The following is an 18,498-nucleotide window of genomic DNA, read 5'->3' as shown; positions in this document are numbered from 1 at the left end:
AAAAAATCACGTTATTTTTTTCTCCTATAGTACTATAATATTTTCAATGATGTCTGTTTATATGCGCCATGGCTGGTATAGGGGGGTGTGGTAAATGTGGGTGTGGCTATCATAGGGGTGGAGCCATATGTGGTGACCCCGCCCATAATGAGTACCGGCACCTTTTTTTCTACAAAAAAAGCACTGCATATATGACCATAAGTTAGTTTACGAGAAATCACATGATTTAGGAGAAATGGAACTTACAACAGTATATATGTGATGGCTAAGAAAGTTTTTGCTGAGCAGTTTTGTTGTTCAGTCTTTGTGCCTGGCTTTTCTGTGTGACAACCTGCTCCAGAGAGAACAATTATTTTGTATTGGCTTAGTGAGATACCAATAAAGATTTTTACTGGTTGCACCTATATCTAAGTCTGATTGTCTCTCTTATTCCAGCCTCTAGGGCTGAAGTGTTTTCAGTCACAGATGCCCAGATATTCACCCCAAACATGTCCCTGCATTGAATATCAAGGTATAAAGCCGGCGGTAGTCATCAAAACACTGAGCACTGCCGGCTAAATATCTACCCCGTAATTGTCAGCAGCAGAACTGAATTGCTTATGTCCTTATGTGCTGATAAACAAGTATCTCCTCATTCACTAACTAGTACCAATTTTCCTATCTTAACACTTAATGAAATTCTATCAAAAGAACTACAGATATTCAGTAGGCCTAAAAGCAATCCACAGGCCTCTTCATCTGAGCTGCTGTGGCATTTCTTCCTAGTAAAAAGAAAGTCCCCCAGTGGTAATACCTATCATCCCATGTGCCGTAGCTGGAGGAGTCATCTTCAGATACATCACTTAGGAAGGCAGGTGACAGGCCCAGCCTCTCTGTCTGCAGGGATGGCTCCAGACCTTGATCACTGTGAGTGCTGCTGCTGCGCAGCATTTCTGCTCTCTCGCTCAATGATGTTGTTGCCAAAGCTGGAGATAATGAAGGCAAGTATTTTCCATCACCAGTGACATCCAATTCATCTTCTAAAGGGAGGCCAGACTGATGTGAGACTTCTACCGTAGTCCATGTTAGGTTGGCAGATGTAGGGCTTGTATTCTGAACCAAAGCACTACTGTAAGGTGTCATCCCTGGGGAAATATAAAACAAAACAGGCAATTCTGATATTGTTGCCCCTCAAGCTCTCCCATGATATAAAAGATCAGCAGTGTTCTTGGGATCTTTAAACTGTGACGCAGATTTTTTTTTTAAATGCATCAAGCGCCTCATTTGGGTGTATTAAGAAAAATATACAATAAGATTAACATAACCATAGATACAATTAATGAGGTAAACTTGGAGACAGCAAATTGAATCCTAGCAACAGGAAAAACATGCTGCAGTATCAGATATAAACATTTAACAGCACGTAAAACAAATCATATAAACAGAAATATGATGTCAGCAGAATATGAATGATTTTATAATAGGCTCCATGGGGAGGTCACGTGATGCTGTGAGCAGCGGAGGATGTGCGTCACATTGGCTGCTCGGGGACCCATCCGCAATCCGTATCTTTCTTATATTCCTTTGAACTTGGAAATCGGAATTTTCGACTAATGAGTTGGTAAAGACATATGGACAAATACTTAACTCGAGCTGCGATAGCGCAGGCTCCCAAGAGCTCAAAACGTAAAGAAGAGCGGCAGAAGCACCTAGATCCCCAAATGGCGGCCGCCTCCCCGGCGCCCTCGCCACCCCATTCTCCCTCAGACAATATGATCTCAGAGTTAACTGACTCAATGGTGCGCGCACTCGACCCCAGATTTACGCAGCTATCTGAACAGACTGTGTAACCATACATTCAGTTATAAATAAAGTAAAAAAAAAAATAGGCTCCATGGACAAACATTCATGTAACATAGATATGACACTCTTTATGTTATCACAATACAAATGAAACATCTTAACAGGGTCACATTAAAACATTCAAATTACATAGATATGATACCAACACTGTTTGTACAATACAATGACACATTGTAGTTGAGTTATATAGCGGGATAAGATGGGTAGTACAAAGTCATTCGGATAGATAGGTGGCTAAACTGATTGTATGCATACATATATATATATTTTTTGTTACATTTGTACCCCGCGCTTTCCCACTCATGGCAGGCTCAATGCGGCTTACTTATTTGTACCTGGGGCAATGGAGGGTTAAGTGACTTGCCCAGAGTCACAAGGAGCTGCCTGTGCCTGAAGTGGGAATCAAACTCAGCTCCTCAGTTCCCCAGGACCAAAGTCCACCACCCTAACCACTAGGCTGCTCCTCCTTACTTACCCAATTTTATTTTGCAGTTCTTTTCAGCACTTTTTCAATTTTTTACATAATGTAAACTGGCAAGAAGGCTCTCTAAATGGGCAATATATCAAATTTTAATAACATTTTGAAGGCAAATTATCCTCCAGATTCTATATGTGATGCTCAAAATTGGGCACTGATATTTGGGCACTGATCCAAGATGTGTGCCCAACTAAATTGGCTAATGACCCAATTAATACCAATAATTGAGTACTAATTGGCACCAATTTGAATTTGCATGTACATCTTGCTACGTGCTATTCTATAACCGTGTGCGCCCAAATCCCATAACGTGCAACCCGAAAGGGGGCATGGCCAAAAGAGGTGCACAGTTGGGTGGGGCATTCCTAAAATTTTGCATGCAGTGTTATAGAATGCCAGGGATGGGCAGCTAAATTGGATACCAGGAATTACACCTAGTTTCAGCAGGGATAAGTCTGGCGCCCAAATGGGTACTCAATGCTCTTCCATTATAGCATACAACTGAGCTCCGATTTTTTTTGGTGCTAATTTTTGAGCATTGTTTACTGAATATATCCCTACATGTACAGTTAAGTAAGATAAGAGGAACTGGTCTAAGTTACATGGTGTTATTAATTTTGGGTTTTTTGCCAGGTTCTTGGGGCCTGGATTGGCCGCTGTCGGTGACAGAGTGCTGGGCTTGATGGACCTTTGGTCTTTTCCCAGCGTGGCGGTGTTTATGTGCTTATGTGATTGTGCCGTCTGCAAGTTTAGCTCATTGATTGTATTTATGTTTACATTTGGTCATTTTCCCTTTTTTAAAACTCATATAAAGACTTTATTTTTTAAACAGACTTTTGAGACATCAGTTTAGGCACTGGGGGCAGGTCTTGTTGATTCAGTTTGAGTCAGTTTACTATTATTGGTATGTAAATTGGTGACTGCTGACTGTTCTATAACCTATCATATATTTTTTTGACATTCCTTTCAATGCATTATTTGATTGTACACTGCTTTGGCCTGTATTTTCAGTAAAGGCCAAATATATCAAAACTAAAACTAAACTGTTATGCTGTTAACAAAATTAAGTTTTATGTCAAGCTATACCTTCTATGCACCACCATGGTTAAATATCTTTATAAAGATGTGACAAAACAGTGGGTTTCTAAGCCTGTGAACTGAATTATTTCAGGACCAGCAGATGGTGATTGGTTTGTGTTTTAAAGCTGTTGCAGAAAACGACTTTCTCATTTCCAGTTTAAACTTGTAGAAAGGCAATTTGAAGTACCATTGGCCAGATACTTTCAAAGTTGATGCCCTGGGCTTTGATTGACCCTAGAGTTCAAATCTAGCTAGGAGGTACTGGATTTTCTCCAGTCTCAGCCAGGGAGCCAGAGAGACAGATCTCTTTATTGAGACCCTATGAGCAGTTATATTTTATAACCTGTGAGCAGCTATATTTCCTGAACTCCCCAGGTACTACTCAGGTAGTAAACAAATGTTTAGTTTTATAATTGATCCATATTCAGTTACCTATTGTTTGCTGATTTCACCTTTTTCTGTTCACTGTTCAAGTTCTGTGACAGTAAACCTTATTAGTTTATTGACTCTGCTATCCTGGACTTACTAAGAATCCTGGTTTGTGTTTTTGATTGACCCTGGAATTCAAATCTAGCCAGGAGGTACTGGGTTTTCTCTAGTCTCAGCCAGGGAGTGGAGAGAGAAAGATCTCTTTTATTGAGACCCTGTGAGCAGTTATGTTTTATATCTATTTTATAACCTGTTAGCAACTATATTTCCTGAACTCCCCAGGTACTACCCCTGGAGTGTGGACCCAGTGTCCCAGAAATTACTGGGGAATAACCTGAGAGTGGGAGACTAACCCAAAGACAAGCGGGAACCAGTGAGTGGGAGGAGGGTGCTAGTCAGACACTCCAGGTGGCCGCAGGGTTAACTCCAGGCAGGTGCTAGATGTTTTGTGACAAAAATCAATTAATAAATCCCAATAAATAAATAAATAGAGCAGCCTTGAAATCTTTTAGCCTTTTGTGTATACACTGGCCTGTCGGGTAATATTTATTGGCTTCATTAATAGTAATAATAACAGTAAGTACTGCTTATAAAAATAGGACTAAATTAACACCTCCCTACAGAAACATGGTCATGTGACAGCACTGTGCAGGTTAGCAGTGCAAACTGTGAATCTATCAGCCTCAATGGATCTGATAGTAATTGCCGTGGAGCGTCAGACCTGTCCTGAGTGAAATCATCCTGTCAACTGACATTAGAGAAAGAAAGGAGGCAGCTTTTACAGCCATAGGTAACATTCTCCTCTATTTCTTCCCAGAAAAAGTAATGGATGCATGGAATGGCAGATGTGCTAGCAAACGTCAAGAAAGCATGGGATAAGCACAGAGAATCCTTAGCTGCAAAGCAAAAGGCAAAGATCAGCTAGCGTCTGTGACATTGCACCAGAAAGCAATTTGGGTTCTTCAGCTTGAAGACGAAATGGCTGAGGGGAGATATCATAGAGATCTATAAAAGATTGAGTTGAGTGGAACGGGTAGATGTAAATTGCTTGTTTACCCTTTCCAAAAATTCTGGGATTAGGCAGCATGCAATGAAGCTACTAAGTAGTAAATTTAAAAGAAAACAGAGAAATTATTTCTTCACTCAACATATAATTAAACTCTGGAATTCACTGCCAGAGAATGTGGTAAAAGCAGTTAACTTAGCATGGTTTAAAATGGTTTGAATAATTTCCTAAAAGAAAAGTCCAAAGATAGACTTGGGGGAAATCCACTGCTTATTTGAGATCTTGTGACCTGGATTGGCTACTGTTGGAAACAGGATACTGGGCTTGATGGACCTTCGGTCTGTCTCAGTATGGCAACGCATATGTTCTTATGGGCAAAAGAGATGGATGACAGGGTTCTTATCTGATTTTATATTTAATTGCTGCCAGGGTCCTAATAATATTATTATTATTAGCATTTGTATAGCGCTACCAGACGCACACAGCGCTGAACACCTGAAACAGAGAGACAGTCCCTGCTCAATAGAGCTTACTAATACACTTTTAGATTTGATTGTTGTGTTATGGTTAGATTCCAGAAAAGAAAACAGACACATGATTTTAGCTTTTCAGCACTCTGAAGAATTAAACGAACCACTGTCTTGTGCACACAAGAGACACCTGGCCAGTTGATATCTATGTTAAGGTTTATAAATATAGAGGAAAGTCCATATTCAAACCCTAAGCTTAAGCAACAAATTATGTGAATTTTGTAGTCACTGTATATCACTTGGGCTCCCATGTCTTTAAAAATCTCTATCTTTCTGCCAACTACTGGCAGTACATAAGCCCCACCCTCTGCATAGAACCAGTACCTTCATTGGCCGAGGCATTCACATCTTCTTCACCAGCCCTCTGCAGATGGGAAGGGGCTATTGTGCTAGAATTATTGGAATCACCCTGAGCAGAATATGTTTTGTTTTGTGTCTGGTCAGATATGATAGCAGATTCAATCCGTGCCCAGTAAACAAAATATGACTGGACTACCGACAAACTGCAGAGGAAGAAAAAACACAGCTATATTATAAACAGAAATAAATCAAAACAGAGAAAAGAAAATAAGATGGTACATTTTTGTTATTGGACTAACTTAATAGATTTATATTACAAACATTAATACATTACAAACAGACTAAGCTAGGAGGAATTGCTACAGAGTGTATAGTCACAGAGCAACAACAGGCTAATATAATTCAAAGTTAATTTAACAAGCTGGAGAAGTGCACACATCTATCACCACACAAAGTAGAAGCGTTTCACAATCTTTTTGTGTTTCAGTAAAAAAAAATACATGAAATTCTAAGGATTTATTGTCTGATCAATACTCAGTCTCAGTGGTCAGTGTTTTATTAAACACTGACCTCTGTGGGTAGAATTATCCCTTGATATTTAGTGCCAGATCATGTCCGGGCACTGGCACTGAACATCTGGGGCTAATTGCAGATGTGCTGCTCACCAGAGCATATGTGTGCCTAGTTGAATATTGACCAGGACCGATATAAGGGATGCAGCTGCCCTCAGCTTCCACAATCCCCCTTTCTCCCGCCCTCCCTCCTACCCCCCAGAAGCACATCATATCCCCCAATCTGCCCAGAACAAAATCAAGATCCCTCCTTCCCGTCCTCTGAAAGCACATAGTCCCCCTCTCCTGATGAAGCAAGATTCCCCTCTCCAAGCCCTCCAGGTCTAAACCTACTCCCACCCCACCCCCACTCATAATAGAACCCCCTCCCCAGGTGGTAGTACCATAAGGCTGCCACTAGAGGTCATAGCAGCCATTTTGTAGGAGCAGCTGCTAGGGGCAGCAGTGAATGGGATTCACTCTTGCCCCCATTGCCCCCATCACCCCCATTGGATCACCAGGGACTTTTGATAGGCCAGCGGGGAGGGTGTATCATGAGTGGGGGGGGGGGGGGGTTGGGAGTGGATATGAATCTGAGATGGCTGAGAAGGGAGATCTTCCCTTGTTGGGGGGTTGGAAGGGAATCTGAAGGGGTGTTATGTGCTTCCGGGTGGGTTGGAGGATGGGGGGCAGAGATGAGAAGGGGTCTTGATCTTCTTGTGGGGGTGTGGGAGGGAGGGGAAATCCGAATCGGGAGGTATAATGTGCTTCCAGGGGGTGGGAGGGAGGATCACAGAGGGGCTTCCGGATATTCTGGGGAATGAGATGGAGGGAGGGGGTTGACAACACTTCAGACAGGGACCCAGAAATTAACCAGTTGATATTCAGATAAGCTCAGTTAACTTCTCACATAAAGTTAGGCCAGCCTTTTTTCTGTCCTAACCGTATGCAGTTGCTCAGTCGATTAGCAGACTTAAAATCTCTGCTAACCGTCTAAGATTCTGCTCTGCGCCCTCGAAGCCCTCACAAACTAGTTGGATTCAGCATGGCCGGTTAAAGGGGATATTCAGCAGCAGTGTTCAGTTAAATGGCAATGAATATCCCCAGAAAGCCCCCACTGGTCATTTAAATCACTTTAAATATCTACCCTTGAAATAACTGTCACTTTCCCAGAAAAGAAGTGAACGTTTCCGGCTAGTGGCCTCATCCTTACAAGAACTTGATGTCTCCAACAGGCTGATCAGGTGCCTTCCAAACGAAAGACAAATTTCTCTTCAGTGATTTATCTGAGTGGGTGACAGAATCACCATCTTCGAAACAGGTGAGCAGCTTGGAGCCCGGAGGGATGAAAACGAAGGTGCCTGTGATTTCATCATCAGAAACCCTTCGAGCCTGAAGCAGAAACCCCATGAAATCCCGTGTGCTTCTCACAGTCACTGAAAAAAGAAGCCAAGTTACACACTTTAATTCTCTGAGCATTATATCTTTAAAACCTCAGGCTGGATATCAAAAAATTCTGGGAGGATTTTGATCCTTCTTTAATTTTTTCTAACCTGAAGAAACAACAATTTTGCCTGAATAGTCAGAGGAATGGGTTAATGAATAGCAACTATGATGGACGTAAAAAGTCATTTTATATTGGGGGAGAGGGAGAGGGGCTGAGGGTTTATTAGGTATGGGTCAGTCAGAAAAAGGTAGGCAACCGATTATTCATTTACATAGAAATATTGGTATAATGTCAATAGGTAGAGCAAGCGACAGTAGAGGAAAAGAGTGTCTTAGCAATTAAGCTGTACAAGGTAACGTTATGTTCTTGAAAGTTCACTCTGAGGGAAATGGGAGGGTATCAGTGGGTTGCCTCAGGGATCAAGCCTGGGTCCAGTTTGGCTAACTTATATAAAGTGATACAACCAAGGGGCTAGTAGAAGTTTTGTCTGGAACTCATGTTCCGCAGATAGGATTCTTACCTTCTATGAAAATGACTAAAGCAGGAGCTCTCTTTCAATTCTTGGGAAACTCTTACTGCTACTTGTCCATGACCTTGGGACACTAGGAGGCCCTTTAGGGATAGAAGCTTCTGCATTGGTTTTCCCTCCCATACTATTTACAGGCTACCACCCCTGAGCCTGCAGCTGGTTCCACCGTAACCCTAAGAAACACCAGAGACCCATTTATTCATGGCTGTTGGAAGAGGAAGGTGAGACTGGGGAAGGGGGGGGGGGGGGGAATCACCCAGGACAAAGAGCTTCTGGAGAGGGGGGCATCACACTGCCATCATTACAGAAATGAAAAAAAAACAAGAATCAAGAACACCATACAAAAATAGAGGTATCTAAACTAAACATTGGTATGCATATCATGTAGTACAATATGAAAATACAGAACTATAAATAATCTTTCAAAAATAGGGAGGAAAAGACCTCATAACGACCAAGATCAACAATATTTAGGCTCTTTTGAATTGTAGCCAATTTGTAATGTGATCGGTCAACAAGTAATCGTAGGGCAAGAAAAACCTCCCCAAAAAAATCTTGATTACTTGTTGACTGATCACATTACAAATTGACTACAATTCAAAAGAGCCTAAATATTGCTGATCTTGGTCATTATGAGATATTTTCCTCCCTATTTTTGAAAGATTATTTATAGTCCTGTATTTCCATATCATTACAGAAATGACAAAACTCATCTTCTGCACAGCTGCTTCTATGCAACCAACAGTCATGCCATCAGTGGGGTCTGCCCATTCTACCGGTTAATGTTACTGGAAAGAGGATGCCCCATCCCTGCCCTGGCTGCCACTTAGCCCCATGACAGTCCTGTTTTGATTCCCTCTCATGCGCATTCCATTAAGGCACATTCAGAAAGGTCCGCTATTAGAAACAGAGCATACCGCCTACTGCCTATTCCAAAATATCCAAGCTGCAAAGGTCTTAAATACAAATCAATCTATGCATCCAGTTTCTCCTACATAAGCACGCAATTATGGAATGCATTACCAAAACCCTTGAAAACGACGTACAACTACCTAAACTTCCGGAAATCACTAAAGACTAACCTGTTCCAAAAGGCATACCCTACCGACCCAACTTAAATGCCTGAACTCTGCTACACAACAAAACTCAAGTACGTAATGGACATTACTCAACTCTTCCGTTGTACGACTCCCTAATGTGACAGTGCTACATGAACACTATCCTATCACAACACTACCTTGTATTTGTTCACCGGAGACTTCAAAGCCTCTCTGGTACTATGTAAGCCACATTGAGCCTGCAAATAGGTGGGAAAATGTGGGATACAAATGTAACAAATAAATAAATAAAATAGGTCCTTGAAAATGGAACGCATACTGGTGGGAAATCTAAGTGGCACCTACAGAAGTAAAACAACAACAACCAAACAAAAAGGAACATTCTATTAAAATTCAAGGTGTAGTGAGAAATTTTGCAGCCAAAATGTAATACAAAAAGTACATCTGGAACTGTACACAATGAGGGTAAGGCACTGACATGCATTGCACTGGAGAGGTACTCTAGGATGATTTATTTTCATGCTAGTAAAAAAGCCCCGTTTCTGATGCAAATGAAACGGGGGGCTAGCAATGTTTTCTTCTGTGTGCATGTGGGAGTGTGTGTGTCCCTGCCCTCTGCCCTCTCTCCCCTCCCCCCTCTGAGTCCTTCACTGTTACAGAGCCAGCGATTTGATTTCGTGCTCTGCTGTTTTCCTTCACTGACTGTTTGTTACAGAGGGCGGGGCAGACACTCATGGGGAAACCGGATATCTCTCCCCCTTCACACTTCCGTCTGGAGGCTTCATAGAACGTTGGTGTTGCCTTTTATATAGAGAGATGATAATCTAGAGGTAGCAGAACAGTATAAAGAGGGATACTAGAGTGCCAGAGGGACACAAGAGTGTACAGGGAGAGGTACACCAGGTAAAGAAAAGGTAATCATATAATTACAATATAATACAATTTATATTCCGCTACAAACCATTTCTGGATCAGTGCGGATTACGATATAAAAAGAGACTAGGGCAATCCTAGGAAATAACATCAACCTAAACAGACTTCCAAATTATCAAAATTAGATAACAAGAATATTAATTACAAATAGGTCTAAAATAAGTATGTTGTTAATAACTCGCAAAGCTTCAACTAATTTGAGCTCAAGAGGGTGAGAATTCCAGCACTGTGCTGAACTGTATGCGAAACCCGTTGCATGGATCGAATTGTACTTGACATCTTTTAGTGTAGGGAACTGTAATAAGCCCTGGTCTCTTTACCTATGTGAATGATCTGTCTTGCTGATAACAAACAAACCCACCAAGAATTCAGGGCATAACAATAAAAAATCTTGTGCCCATGCACGTACGTACCAGAAAAGTTCACACCATCAAAACATGGCATGTACTTTTCCACTACTCCGTATCCTAAATTAAAGTCATTTACACACATCAGCATGCAAATGACTAGCTATTTACACAGATTCCTGCCACTTAAAACTAGGTGACTCCTCATAGAATTTCCCCACTGTATGTAAAACTGAGCATGCGGGGGGTGGGGGGGGGGTAGAGGGATGGCGGCCCATGGAAAATGATGCCAGGAGAGTTTCTGTTCTCCAGAGGAGGACCTCTTCTGCTGGTGGGGCTCGGGGATCCCTGCCAGCTCAGGTATTTGGGGGCTGCAGCGGTAAGCAGGGGTAGGACAACATTTTGTCCCCACTCCTACCCCACGTTGGGCTCAGGCCCCTCCAAAATTGAACCTCTGGCTATACGACTCTTACAGTCTAAGCTTGCACCTGAGGCAGTGATTGGTGGGGATTAAGTGACCCAAGATCACAAGGAGCCGTAGTGGGATTTGGACCAGGCTTCGCTGGTTTTCAGTTTGCTATCCTAACTATTAGGTTACTGCTGCTGAGGATAGTAAGGCGGAACAGGGTTTACTAAGCCTGCTCCAATGATTGCACAATAATTCAGCTTTTCAGAATATTCACAAGAAATATATATCAGATGAGTTTGCACATACAGAATATCATTCCAATTTATTGTAGACATCCTGAAAATCCAGCTGGCTGTGGAGTCACCAGGACAGGTTTGGGAAGCCCTGGGGTCTGGATGCAGGTTGGAATGTGGCACAATGGGTCCCTCACAACTGAACCTTCAGGCCATAGATGGGAAACTTAATAGATGAATCTTTTAGTTGATGATGGCCTAGTTTCTGTCTGTGTTTTACTAATGCTGGTATAGTTGCAAAGGAGTCAAATAGAAATCAGTTCATGGATCCAGCTTTTCATATAGAAGTACTCAACTCTGGAATGCACTCCCGAAGGCCGTGAAAACTATGTACGACCACCTCAACTTCCGGAAATCAGTCAAGACTTTCCTGTTCGAAAGGGCATATCCTAAAGATCCAACTTAAATACCTGAATCCAACAACTCAAATTGACCCAAATGTGATATGAACTTAATGAACTTTACATAACTTTACTCTCTATGTTTCCTAATTTCTCTGTACATATTTATTTCATTTAGCAACATCACTCTGTATTTGTTTTCTTAACCGAGGAGGCTTTGCCTCACGGCCCTATGTAAGCCACATTGAGCCTGCAAATAGGTGGGAAAATGTGGGGTACAAATGTAACAAATAAATAAATAGTTTGTTTTCTTAAATAGGCTGTTTCAAGGACCATGCTTGGTAACTTTCTCTCCCAAATGAAAGTGTTGTTGTATTGATTACAAGCAATGAGTTCAGCAGCTAAGCACTAAGCCCTCCTAAGGGACTGAGTGATAGGATACAGCGGGTGCTGGTACATGAACTCATAGCAATGAAGGCCAATATAGATGAAAACATGTTTAACTACAGCACAATTAACTTCTGATTTAATACATTTACACACAAGGAGCTTTGCAGTTGTTACTTACCAGGAACCTTGTCGCCTGGGAGGTAGAAGGACTTATTGGTATAGATGGAGATATAGTTCTTTTTGAGGTTCTGAGGTTGAGCTCGAATATGGTTAGGCCTCATGTCAGCACAGGCACTGAGACTTGCACCATGGGAGAAAGCTGCAGTGTATGAAACTAAGCAAAGGGTCATACAGGCCCATCCAATGAGGACCACCTGCATCTTCAATCCATCGTCTACCTTGGGTTATCAAAAACAAACAAGCATTTAGGAAACAGATTATATCTACCAGTCAAAATATAGTAGCATAGTACATAAAGGCAGATAAAGACCTTTATGGTCCATCCAGGGCCGCCAAGAGGGGGGGACAGGGGGGACAAAATTCCCCGGGCCCAGGCCTCCGGGGGGGGGGCCCAGTGCCGCCTCCGCAGTCCATCCCGCACACCCTCCGTCGCTCCCTGGCATTGAACTTAAGCGCCTCACCTTCGAAAGCACAGCAAGCAGCGGCAGACCACTCCTCCCTTCCGTGTCTCGCCCTCGTCTGACATAACTTCTGCAAGGGTGGGACACGGAAGGAAGGAGTGGTCTGCCGTTGCTTGCTGCACTTTCAAAGGTGAGGTGCTTAAGGTCAGTACAGAGGGCCCCGGGGGTGGAGAGAGGGCCCGGTGGTGGGTGGAGAGGGGCCCGGCGACCTCGGTTGGGGGGCCCGGGGGCAGCCTTGTCCCGGGCCTGGCCCAGTCTCTCGGTGGCCCTGGGTCCATCCAGTCTATCCAGAGTTGTACCTGTACCCCTATATGCACTAATTAAAGTGTAACGGTCATTTAAGTTTATTTTGATTTCATCCTCTTTTCATATAGGGATCCTCTGTGTTTATCCCATGCTTTTTGTGAATTCCATCATTGTCATTGTCTTCCAGACATCCACCATTCTCTGGGTAAAAAAAACATTTCCCGATCTTAATCCTAAATCTACCACTCTGCAACTTCAATTCATGTCCTTTATTTCCACTATTTATCCATCTCTGAAAAATATTTGTTTCTATATTAATACCTATCAAGTATTTACATGTCTCTTTCATATCTCATCTGACCTTCCTCATAAGTCAGCCAAACTGATTAAATACATGGCTTAAATAGATAAAGAGACCCCCCAAAACTCCTGGCTTATAGTATAGTTCTAACAGCTTCTATTTATTTTAATAAACTGCTATTCCATAAACCATACCAAAGTAATGTACAATAAAAATATAAAAACTAACAGCAACAATGTCAAACTCACCCACCCTCAATCCCAATTCACAACCCCAGCTCGACTCCCATTTAATACCATACCAATGAACAAAAATCCCAAATGAACTGCCAGACCTGACCCAATAAGGTGCAGCATTCTACGCATAAGGGTAAAAACAAACACTCTGGGGTAATTCTATAAGGAGTTGCATTAACTCTTATCTGTAGAGGCAGCTATGGTGGAGGAGTAGCCTAATGGTTAGTGCAGCAGGCTTTAGCCCTGACAACCTGGGTTTGATTCCCACTGCAGCTCCTTGTGACCTTGGGTAAGTTACATAACCCTCCATTGCCCCAGGTACAAAAATCTTAGATTATGAGCCCCCTAGGGACAGAGAAAAGTACCTGTATGTAATGTGTACAGCACCGCATATGTCTAGTAGTGCTACAGAAATGATTAATAGTAGTAGATCTTAACACGCTGTAGATTTGTTGTTGAATATGTTTGTGAAGTGGGACAGCCTGGATAACTGGCGTTATCCTCTGTTTTTATTAATTTAGGCATATAGAAGGAAAAAGATATAGTATGAAATCTAGTTAGAATGTAGTTAGGATTTAGCAGCTAGAGCTGCAATGTTAAGGGATATCTGGGGAGATAATAGGGGTTTTTAATTGTCGGGTGGATCTCGGAATATTTGTTTTTCTTATGGCTAAATTAGTAGAAAAGGAGGATAACGGGAAGTCTCTGGGTTGTGTCGCCTGATTGTGATATTTACTTATAGAGTTTTAGCTTGGTTTCTTTTACTGTTTTTTATACTGATTGTTTCCAATTCTAATGTTTTTGATTTTTTTTTTCAGTTGTTGGCTCTGGCGTTTTGTTTGGAAGTGCTGCCTAGTTGGAGTAAGTAGTATTCTTAATTTGCATATTCTGGTACCTGTTTGCATTTTTTACGGTTGCTGATTGCATATGCTCCCTCTGTGACCTTAAGATTATGGTAACAGAAGTGCATCTTCCTTTTCCTTTTTTTTGGAATCATCTATTTGGGTAATATTATAAATCTGATATATAGTGTGTTTGGTATACAGTTAATTGAGGTCATATTTTTTGCTGATGGGTTGTGTAGTATGATGTGAATGTGGTAAAACTGTTCATTTTTGAAAAAGTTTAGCTGCTAGGTTTAATTAAAGTTTTTTGTTTGAGGATGTTTGAAAAATGTCCAAAATTTGACATAAATCTGCTTTTGGGCGTTTTTTGTTAGAAAAATGAAATTTCTTTTTACATATTTTTCTGTGAAGTCCTTTGAGGAGTTTCTAAATTTGATGGGCGTGTGTCAGGGGTGTGTTTAAGATTGGACTTGGGTGTTCACAAGAATTAGACTTTTCTCAGCGATAATGGAATAAAATAAAAACATCCAGGACTTAGATGTTTTGACCTTGACCTGGTTTTATTAGAAATTGCTGGTATTGGAATTGAACCAACCACCCCAGGATCATTGTCCGTTGCACTTATTACTAGACTCATTTTTCCAACCTTAAAAAATGGTGCTTTTACTGTCTTAGTGGTCAGTATCCCATTCCATTTTTAAAAATTTGATTAAAAATATTTTATATTTTATATGTACATACACGGTAAGGAGGTGGAACACCAAATGTGCAATGATGGTTCCATCTGTGACATCACCACATACTCCCTTTGGGGATATAATGGTTGGAATGGGTATGATCTGAGCACATTGAAACACTATATAATTGCATTATAAAAAATTAAAAAGTATATTGTTTATCCAAGGTATAGTAGGTAATGAGGTTGCAGACTTGGTATTGTATATTTTGTGGTCTTCCGTTGATATTATTTTATTTTTAAAAATATAATTTGCCAAGCTCAATGTATGCTGCATTAATTATTAGGCTAATCCTTTTCTGCACCAAAAAAGGTGGTCTTACTGTCCTTGTTTTCAGTAACCCCAACCCTCTTCCAATTCATGTGATTAAATATATTACTTGCCAGTTTCTGATGTTATAGTAAGGTCCATTAGAATAGCATGGAGGTACCTCTAGAGAACTAGAGGATATGAATTGAGGTTGAAGCGGGGCAGACTCAGGACTAATGTCAGGAAGTATTTTTTCATGGAGAGGGTGGTGGATATGTGGAGTGCCCTCCCACGGGAGGTGGTGGAGATGAAAACGGTAATGGAATTCAAATATACGTGGGATAAACACAAAGGAATCCTGTTTAGAAGGAATGGTTCCGCGGAATCTTAGCGGAGATTGGGTGGCAACGCCGGTAATTGTGAAACAAAATGGGAGCTGGGCAGACTTCTACGGTCTACGCCTTGATCGTGACTGAATAGATATGGATGGGCTGGAGTGTAAATTTTAAGGGGCTTCAATGTTAGCTTCAGAACTTAGTACAAGAACAGTGTTGGGCAAACTTCTACAGTCTGTGCCCTGAGAAAGGCAAGGACAAATCAAACTCGGGTATACATATAAAGTATCATATACCATGTAAAATGAGTTTAGCTTGTTGGGCAGACTGGCTGGACCATTCAGGTCTTTATCTGCCATCATTTACTATGTTATTATCCAGCTTATTTTCGAAGGAGAAGGGCAGTCATCTTCAGACACAAATTGGGAGATGGGCGCCCTTCTCGCCAAGCCGGCCAAATCGGTATAATTGAAAGCCGATTTTGGCCAGCTTTAACTGCTTTCCGTCGCAGGGACGGCCAAAGTTCAAGGGGGCGTGTCGGCAGTGTACCGAAGGCGGGACGGGGGCATGGTTAAGAGATGGGCGGCCTCGGCCAATAATGGAAAAAAGAAGGGCGGCCCTGACGAGCATTTGGCCGACTTTACTTGGTCCCTTTTTGTTCATGACCAAGCCTTGAAAAGGTGCCTGAACTGACCAGATGACCACCGGAGGGAATCGGGGATCACCTCCCCTTACTCCCCCAGTGGTCACCAACCCCCTCCCACCCAAAAAAAACAAATTAAAAAACATTTTTTTGCCATCCTCTATGCCAGCCTCAAATGTCATACCCAGCTCTATCAAAGCACTATGCAGGTCCCTGGAGCAGTTTTTAGTGGGTACTGCAGTACACTTCAGGCAGATGGACCCAGGCCCATCCCCCCCTACCTGTTACACTTGTGGTGGTAAATGGGAGCCCTTCAAAACCCACCCGAAACCCACTGTACCCACATCTAGGTGCCCCCTGTTACCCTTTAAGGGCTATGGTAGTGTTGTACAGTTGTGGGGAGTGGGATTTGGGGGGGTTGGGGGAGGGGTTGGGGGGGTTTGGGGGGCTCAGCACCCAAGGTAAGGGAGCTATGCACCTGGGATCAATTTGTGAAGTCCACTGCAGTGCCCTCTAGGGTGCCCGGTTGGTGTCCTGGCATGTGAGGGGGACCAGTGCACTACAAATGCTGGCTCCTCCCACGAGCAAATGGCTTGGATTTGGCCGGTTTTGAGATGGCCGCCCTTAGTTTCCATTATAGTCGAAAACCAATGTTATCCATCTCTAAAGGCGGTCCAAATGTTGAGATTTGGCAGTCCCCGACTGTATTATCGAAATGAAAGATGGCTGCCCATCTTGTTTTGATAATATGGTCGGGTACGCTTCTTTACGGGGCCGTCCCTAGAGAGGGTGCCCTTATAGATGGGCGCCCCCGTTCGATTATGCCCCTCCATGTTACCTGGAGTAGTCTAGTAGTGGTGCAGTTTGTTCTCTAATTACCTGTTGAAATACAACTGATGCTTTTACCTTCTCTGTGCATGTAAATGATTTATCTCTGAGTGGATTGTCTGATGGTGTTTGAGGTTTTCTTTACAACTAAAGGTTTTACCACAATGAGAATTTGTAATTGGTTTTTACTCCTGTGTGTATTGTCTGGTGTATTGTGAGGTGTATCTTTTGACTAAAGGTGTTACTATACCCTGTATATGCAAATAGTTTCTCTCCTGTGTGGACTCAGTGAAGCACTTTGAGATTTACATTATAACTACAATTATTATTAGTAGTAGTATTGTGTTTATTATTATTAGTAGTAGTAGTACCATAACTAGAACAAGTGAATGGTATCATTCGATTGTGGAGTTTCTTATGTATTTTGTGTGTTTTGCATTTGTATGTTTTTTGTTTGAAAATGTCCAAATTACAAAACATTTTTTCAGATAGTATATTCAGAAGGAAAAGGTAGATGTTTTTTGTTGTTGAAAATGTTTTTTCTTGTTTAGATTTAGGATGGTTTTGGTAAAACATCCAAATTCAGAGTTAGATGTGATATTGAAAATACTGCTGTATGTGTTGTATTTGAATCTAGTTGAGTTGTTTGGGTGGTGGTTTTGATAGTGTGTGGTTTCTTGTTTTTAAATTGGTTGATGTTAGGGGGGTTTGTAGTTTTTCAAAGTTTTGTTTATAGTGTGTTTCTAATATTTTGTATGTATTGTAGAACACACTTGAATGAGGTAAGTATTGATTTTTAGTGGAGGAGAGGTAATATAATTTTATTTTTTGTTGTTTTTGTCTTGTTATAGTTTTTTTATTGCTTTTTGGGATTTTTTTAATATTGGTGGTTGTTGTGTGATTTGGTGTTTTTAATGTGTTGTATTTGTCACTTTGGTGTTGTTTGTGGAGGTTTTTTTTAAATTGGTGTTTGGAAATGTTTAAGATTGGTGGTATGGGGTTTTTCCTTGCACGTTTTTTAAGTTGTTGGTTATTGTGTGATTTGGTGGTTTTAATTTCTTTTAGTTGTTACTTTGGTGTTTTTTTTGGATCGGTTTTACTCTAGTAGTATGTTGCATATTTTTCCTGTTTTGAATATGTTTTTTAGGTTTGGTATAATGAAGTTTGTGGAGTCGCAGAAAGGGAAACCACTCTTGTTGAGAGATGGATATCGCTATCGCAAAGTACGGATTAATGTGGATGGGAGTACATCTTGGCGGTGCTTATCTACATTTTGTAAAGGGTATCTCAGAATCCAAGATGAAACAGTTACCATTGTTTCTGAACATAATCACGTACCTGATGTTCTGAAGAATGAAGCATATATGAGTGTTGTAGAGATGAGGAGATGTGCTGAAGAAGGAATGGAGAAACCTAGGCGGATTATACAACAGTGTACTAATGGCATTTCTTTGGAGTCTGCTGTGCATCTTCC

General features: G+C 41.6%; 1 protein-coding gene across 1 annotated transcript in view; it reads right to left on the bottom strand.

Moving 5' to 3' along the window:
- REELD1 (reeler domain containing 1) overlaps positions 1-18,498 on the bottom strand; it is a 44,098-nt gene that overhangs the window by 12,695 nt on the left and 12,905 nt on the right. Inside the window, exons 2-5 of the mRNA XM_030192234.1 lie at positions 12,142-12,361; positions 7,430-7,652; positions 5,690-5,868; positions 794-1,124 (exon numbers count right to left, since the gene is read on the bottom strand). Of these exons, the coding sequence (XP_030048094.1) occupies positions 794-1,124; positions 5,690-5,868; positions 7,430-7,652; positions 12,142-12,361 (953 nt within the window). The remainder of the gene's footprint in view (positions 1-793; positions 1,125-5,689; positions 5,869-7,429; positions 7,653-12,141; positions 12,362-18,498) is intronic.

The sequence above is a fragment of the Microcaecilia unicolor genome, chromosome 2 (assembly GCF_901765095.1).
Source record: "Microcaecilia unicolor chromosome 2, aMicUni1.1, whole genome shotgun sequence".
Taxonomy (NCBI): Eukaryota; Metazoa; Chordata; class Amphibia; order Gymnophiona; family Siphonopidae; genus Microcaecilia; species Microcaecilia unicolor.
Note: the sequence above shows the minus strand (reverse complement) of the source record. Positions and strands in the feature narration are given on the sequence as shown.